We start from the raw sequence: 7101 nt of genomic DNA, 5'->3' as shown, positions 1-7101 counted from the left end.
AAGCAGTGGTATCAACGCAGAGTACTTATTATTTTTAATTATAATTAGTGGATTAATAATTATTTTTATATATTTTTCAAGATTAATCTCTAACGAACAAACTAATTTTAAAATTAGTTTGTTGAAAGGGCGAGACAGGCCCTATCGTCGGATGCTCCCCCCCCCTCCTCTAAATAGAAGAGTACGGGCGTACGAGGCCGAGTGCAAGAAGGAATTGGGCCAAGCACCGACCACGGACATCGTGGCGCGAGCCCTTGTTGCGTCCCGGACGATTGATAGCATCGCCTACAGGTCCGGGAACCTCTGGGGCGATTTGCAGGGGGGGCTGAGGGACGCCGCTGCCCTCATCAGAGTGGCGGCCAACACCCTCAACGACAGGGCCCAACAGAAGGAGGAGCTGAGCGATTTGGCCTCCTTGCGCAGGGATTTAAAGTCCCTGAAGGAGCAGAATGAGGACCTCCAAATGAAGATCCTCGAACTGAGGGGGGAGCTGGAGGCGGTACGTAGCGCCAAGCCCTCCCTCAGTCTGCCTCTCGCCGGCTCGCCCGGGGGGACCTCCCGCAAACGAACGCGGGGCACCCCTCGGGTGAAATCGGTTGAGACCGTGGTCCCACACGTACGGGTGCAGGGACCCGCGGGAGGGGGGGGACAGACGTTCCCGGTACTTGGCGAGGGGGTGTGGGACAACGATCCCCCACGTCCCCGCGAGTTGGGGGGGGGGGGGTAGGGGACCCGCGTCCCCAACGTTTAATCGGGGGGGGGGGTTCGGGACCTCGGTCCCCAACGTCGGGGCTCCGGCCCCCAACGTCGGGGCTTCGGCCCCCAACGTCAGAGGTTGCTCCGGGGAGTGCGCGGGGGGGTGTGGCCATGAGGCCCCCCTTGAGAGGAGCATCGGCCCCCTCCCCGAATACCACTACCCCTACGGAGTGGTGGGCGAAGAAGCTAGGTCGCTCTACCGACAGTACACGGATCAGATCTGCTTCCTCGCCGACATGCGGGCGGCGTTGGAGCGCGGCGGGCCCCACGCGGCTGCCTACCAGCCGTGGGCCCGCGATCGCCCCCCTCCCCCCTGGCGCCGCTGCGTCGGAGCAGGGTGGCGGGAGGAGGAAGAGGAAGAAGAGGAAAAGGAGGGGTGGATGGAAGGGGGAGTGGCGCGAGGCCCCCTCCTCCTTCCCAGCGGGAACAGGGGCCCCCTCCCGCGCCACCGCGTGCCTGGAACCAAGACGAATCCTGGGCCCGGGTCGTGGGACGGAAGGAGAGGAGAGCCCAGGGGGCTGGGGCCGGACGACCGGCCCAATCCCCGGGGCAGAAAACGCCCGCTGCCCTCCCCCCCGCTCCTAGGAGTGGGGGTGGTGGGTGCCAACAGCAACAGGGCAAGCGGCAGCCCCCCAAGAAGGGGGCTGCCACCAAGAGGAGACCCCCCCGTACAGCGGCCGTGACGATCACGTGCCCTGTCGGGGGGTACGAGCAGGCCCTGACAAGGGCACGGAGGGAGGTTGATCTCCAGAAACTGGGGATCGACTCCCTCCGTATTCGGGAGGCGACCACCGGCGCGATAGTGGTCGAGCTGCCGGGGTCGGGCGACAAGAAGGGCCCGACCGCCGCGCAACGGGCCGATGCCCTGCTGCTCGACCTCCGTCGCGTCTTTGAGGGCGACGATGGGGTGAGGCTTGCCTGCCCCATCCGGAAGGCTGAGCTGCGCCTCAGGGGGCTCGATCGCTCCCTGACGGCCGCGGACATCGCCGCAGCCATCGCCCGTGTGGGCGGTTGCCTCCCGGAGAAAGTGCGGGTCGGGAACGTTAGGTTCCCGACCCAGGGCATGGGCACGGTCTGGGCCCAATGCCCGCTGGGAGCGGCCAATTCTGTGGCCATGGTGAGGACCATTCAGATTGGATGGTACAGGGTCGCAGCGGAGCTGCTGGACAAGAGGCCTCTTCAGTGCTTTAAATGCCTGGAGCGGGGCCACGTCCAACAGCATTGCAGCAGCAAAATAGATCGTAGCGGCTGCTGCTACCGCTGCGGCGAGAGGGGGCACCTAGCGCGAGACTGCGCCAGTAAGGTGAAGTGCCCCCTCTGCACGGAATTGGGCCGCCCTGCGGACCATAGGGTGGTGGGACCGCGTTGCACCCCCCCCCAAGAAAAAGAAACCCGCCGCTGCGGGGCGCACTCGGCTCCCCGCACCGGCGGAAGGATCTCGGCCGGTTAAACTGGCCGAGATCACAGACGGCCGGCCGTCCGACGCCCGCAAGAGGGGCGCGGACGAAGTGGGGACCGAGGAGGCCCCCAAAGAAAAAAGGACCCCGAGGGCAAGGCCGGAGGCCATCACTCCCCCCGCCACCATGGCGGAGGAGATGATGGCCGAACCTAAGGGCCGCTAAACATAGCGGCCCTCCGCCTGATACAGGCGAACCTCAACCACGCCCGCCGGGCGCAGGACCTCTTCCTGCACACCCTGGCGGAGCGTGGTTGCGGTTTAGGGATCGCGGCGGAGCCCTATCGAGCCCCGGTGGACAATCCATGTTGGATTGGCGACGGGGCGGGCTTCGTCGCGATCACGTGGCGCAACGACCCCCTACTCCCCCGCTGTACGCCCATTGAGGCGGGACGGGGACTGGTGGCGGTGCGTTGGGGGCCCATCTCCGTTGTGGGATGTTACATCTCCCCGAATGTAGACCTCGCCCACTATGAGGCGTTCCTGGACGGGGTGGCGGCCGTTTATCGCCGCCAACTGCCCCGTCCGGTCATCGTGGCCGGGGACTTCAATGCGAAATCAACGCGTTGGGGTTCCCGGTTCACGGATGCCAGGGGCGGGGTCCTGCAGGACTGGGCGGCGGCACTCGGCCTGTGTCTTTTGAACACAGGGTCGAGGAGCACCTTCGTGCGGTGGCAGGGGGAGTCGGTCCCGGATTTATCCTGGGCCACCCCTGCTGCCGCGCGATTCGTTAGTAGCTGGCGGGTGGCGACGGAGTGTGAAACACTGTCGGACCATCTCTATATAGAGATGGTCCTCACCGCCGCCCGCCACGGGGTGCTCAGCCGCTCCCAGGGCCGGGAGGGTGCCCGACCACGGAGATCGGCCCTGCGGAAGTTAAACTCGGACAGGCTAATCGCGGCCGTCCTCGCGGCTGATTGGCCGTGCCCAGGGGGTGAAGGGCGGGGGATACAAGAGGAAGTAGATTGGTTCCGGGGCGCGTTACGCGACGCTTGTGATTTCGCAATGCCCCGGACCAACCCCCGCCCACGGAGGGCGGCGTACTGATGGTGCGAGGAGATTGCCGAGCTTCGGCCCTCTGTGGCCGCCAGACGCCGCTTCACCCGGGCTCGGCGTCGACCTGACGCCGAGAGGACGGCTTCCGCGTATGAGGGGTTCCGAGTCGCTCGGAACGCCCTCAGCGCGGCGATTAGACGGGCCAAGGCGAGGGGACGGGACGAGATGCTCCACTCCCTGAACTCGGACCCATGGGGGCGCCCTTATAAACTTGTTCTCAACAGGTTGAGAGCATGGGCGCCCCCCGTGACGGAGTCCCTCGAGCCCCAAGTCCTCGACGAGGTCCTGGGGGCCCTCTTTCCCACAGAGGGCCCCCCGTTTTCGGAGGGCGGCGAAACTGCCGCCCCTCCCTGGACCGAGGACTTGGAGGTAACGGGGGACGAGATGGCCGGGATAATCCGTCGGTTGAGGCTGCGGGGCACCAAGGCCTCCGGCCCCGACGGCATCCCCGGCCGGGTCTGGATTCTCGCCTTGGACCACCTGTCCGAGTGTCTGAGGCAGCTCTTTACGAGCTGCCTCAGGCAGGGGTACTTCCCCCCAGCTTGGGTGAGGGCCAAATTGGTCCTCATCCCAAAGGGGGACGGGTTCGGGGGCTCCCCTTCCGCATATCGGCCGATATGCTTGCTGGACGAGGTGGGCAAGCTACTAGAACGCTTGCTGGTGGACCGCCTCGTCCGGCACCTGTCTCGGAATGGAATGGATCTCCACCAGGATCAGTATGGATTCCGCGGGGGAAGATCGAAGATCGACGCGATCTTTCGCGTACGATCCCTCGCGGAGTCCATCATGAAGGGGGGCAGAGTGGTCGTTGCGGTGTCTTTAGACATCCGCAACGCCTTTAACACCCTACCCTGGAATAAGGTGAGGGAGGCCGCTGTCAACTTTGGCCTCCCTCCCTACCTGGTGGGGATCCTGGAGTCATACTTCCGGGACAGGCGGCTAGAGTACACCGATAGCGGTGTGCTCCCATGCGGAAGGGGGATGTACTGCGGGGTTCCACAGGGGTCAGTTTTGGGCCCCACTCTGTGGAACCTCGCGTACAATAGAGTCCTCAACCTAACCGTCCTCCCCCCCGGCTGCAGCATCGTCGGCTATGCTGACGACACGATCGTGCTGGCCGGGGGGAGGAGCTGGGGGGAAGCCGTTAGGACGGCCAACGTGGCGGTGGCGTGTGTTGTTCGCGCAATCTACGACATGGCCCTTGAGGTGGCGCCTCATAAATCCGAGGCGCTCTTCATGCACCGGGGGAAGCGCGGTGCTCCCCCGGAGGCGGCCCGTGTCGTGGTGGATGGCACCTCCGTCCGGGTGGGGACCCGGTTGAAGTACCTGGGTCTCAGCCTGGACGCTACCTGAAGCTTCAGCGGGCACTTTGAGCGTCTGGCCCCCAGGGCGGAGGCGGTGGCTCATTCTCTGAGCCGCCTCCTGCCCAACCCTGGGTGGGCCGGATGGCAGAGTGCGCCGTCTCTACGCGCCAACCGTCCGAGCGGTGGCCCTATACGGGTCACCTGTTTGGGCGGATGCCCTGATGGCGAGTAGGCAGGATGTTGCTGCGCCGAATATTTCGGCGGATCGCCATCAGGGTCATCCGCGGTTATCGGACGGTGTCGCATACGGCGGCCGCAATACTCGCAGGATTGCCGCCTATCGAGTTTTACACTGACATGTACGCTGAGGTTTATCGGCGTACGAAGGAGCTCGATGGGCTAGGCGTCGCCTTGATCCCGCGGGTCAAGGCCGCCGTGAGGCTTCAGGCTCGACGACGTATGTTGGAGAGGTGGCTAGAAGACCTCTCCAATCCCCGAGAGAACTCTGGGAGGCGCGTCGTCGAGGCCATCCGCCCCCGTTTAATAAAATGGGTGGAAAGGGCGGGTGGCGAAGTGTTATACCGTGTGGCGCAGGTACTCACGGGCCATGGGTGTTTTGGCTCGTACCTGTGCCGCATCGGGCGCGAAGCGGACGCACGCTGTCACCACTGTGACGGGGACAAGGACACGGCGCAGCATACGCTGGAGACATGTCCAGCGTGGGCAGAGGAGCGCCGAGTCCCCGTCCAACAATTAGGGGGGGGGAATATTGACCTCTCGCTCCCGGGCATCATCGCGACGATGCTCGAGAGCGAGGGGTCCTGGGGGGCGATCTCCTCCTTCTGCGAGGCAGTGATGCTGCGGAAGGAGGAGGCCGAGAGTGAAAGGGAGCGCCTGCCCGGCGGCCGCCCGGGCGGGCCTCCCCGACGTGGGAGGTATTGGGGCGCGGCCGGAGTCGGGAGGGGGGTGCGGGGAGAGCCTTTTGCTGGCAGGACCCGCCCCCCCGCCGTTACTCCCGGCCGCGGAAGCGCGGCGCAGCGCCGCGCCAGGAGGCCTCGGCGGGGTGGGTCGGTGGGCGCGGGGACAGTCCTTGTCCCCCGTTGCCCGCGAGGCCCCGCCCGGCAACGGGGAGGCACGGGCAGGGAGAGCGGATCGGGGGCCAATTGGCTCTGGTCCATGCCGGCTCCTCCTGCCGACGTGCAGGGCCCGCGCGCAATAACAACGCGGGCCCGGTGGCCGGGGACCCGGGTGGGGTACCCGGGCCCGGCCACGCCAACCCCGCCGCGGGGTGTATGGCGGGATGTAGGGGATAGGGGCGGTGGTCCCCCTATCCCCAGTACGAGCAGGAGTCCCCACAATAACAACGGGGACTCTGGGGGGGTGGGAGCGGAAGACAACTTTCCTCCCTTCCCCTCCAACGAGCACGGCTCGAGGGCGGAAGGCCTCTCCGATGTAGTGCAAACGCCAGATTCCGGAGAGGCCTTCAGCAACGCCCGGTGGTAGGCCACCCGGAAAGGTTTTAGTGGGTAGTCCCCCGGCTGTTTGTTTAAGCCGGGGGTGAGTCCCACATATCCCCGCCTCGAACCCCATCGAGGATCCCTGCGTTATTCTTTGACAGATGTACCGCCCCAGTCAAACTCCCCGCCTGGCAGTGTCCTCGAATCGGATCACGCGGGAGTATTAACGACGATCGGCCGAGGCCTCACGCCACTCTAACACGCTTGGCTCTAGAACACCGTGACCGCCGGGGCACGAAGCCTTCGGGGCACGCGCTCCGCCTAACCGAGTAAGTAAGGAAACGATGAAAGTAGTGGTATTTCACCGGCGATGTTGCCATCTCCCACTTATGCTACACCTCTCATGTCTCCTTACAGTGCCAGACTAGAGTCAAGCTCAACAGGGTCTTCTTTCCCCGCTAATTTTTCCAAGCCCATTCCCTTGGCAGTGGTTTCGCTAGACAGTAGATAGGGACAGTTATTGTGTGAATCGCCACCCGGAGGCGACGATTCGTGCTACATCGCCCAAACAGGCATACGCTACTACTGTATCCACTGCCTAGCGACGTTGCCCCGAGACGGGCGATGGAAAAATCCAGTAGCGCCTGCGGGATCTTATGCGCAGGATGGACAGTTTGGCCGCGCCTGCAAGCCCACCTTCCTGCCTCAGGGCCGCCTAGGCCGCCGGTCCACACACTCGTAGTCGACTCAGCGATCCCTTTGCTTACCAACGCGCCCACGGGGAACCACGGGGAGGCCTGTCCATTGTATCCCGACCCGGATACACGCCCTGACCCTGTTTGGGCAGAGATTTGGGAGGAAATGTGATAAGGTTTGGATGGGTGAGGGGGGAAATGACTCGAGAGCCATTGGATAACAGGTTTTTGGAGACCTACCTATTTAACCTCTAACTTAAAATTACGCGACGCGAAGATCATTCGAATGTGCGGCTTGTCCGAGAAGATTACGGGACCGCACCTTTATGGCGGAGGACTCCGACTTCCCCAGCTGAACAATCTATCCTAAACAATAA

The 7101-nt window shown here is 64.2% G+C and overlaps 1 protein-coding gene across 1 annotated transcript; it reads left to right on the top strand.

The window, feature by feature from the left end:
• The first annotated feature begins 151 nt into the window (after positions 1-151).
• Positions 152-4621, top strand: LOC138943483 (uncharacterized). Its single transcript, XM_070314332.1, has 4 exons — positions 152-499; positions 1472-2059; positions 2435-3180; positions 3493-4621. Exons 1-4 carry the CDS (start codon positions 152-154, stop codon positions 4619-4621), a joined length of 2811 nt encoding a protein of 936 aa, XP_070170433.1.
• Positions 4622-7101: the final 2480 nt, after the last annotated feature.

Source organism: Polyergus mexicanus, unplaced genomic scaffold, assembly GCF_030449975.1.
Source record: "Polyergus mexicanus isolate NDT 795.1 unplaced genomic scaffold, iyPolMexi1.0 SCAF_27, whole genome shotgun sequence".
NCBI lineage: Eukaryota > Metazoa > Arthropoda > Insecta > Hymenoptera > Formicidae > Polyergus > Polyergus mexicanus.
This window is presented reverse-complemented; position numbering and strand designations above follow the sequence as displayed.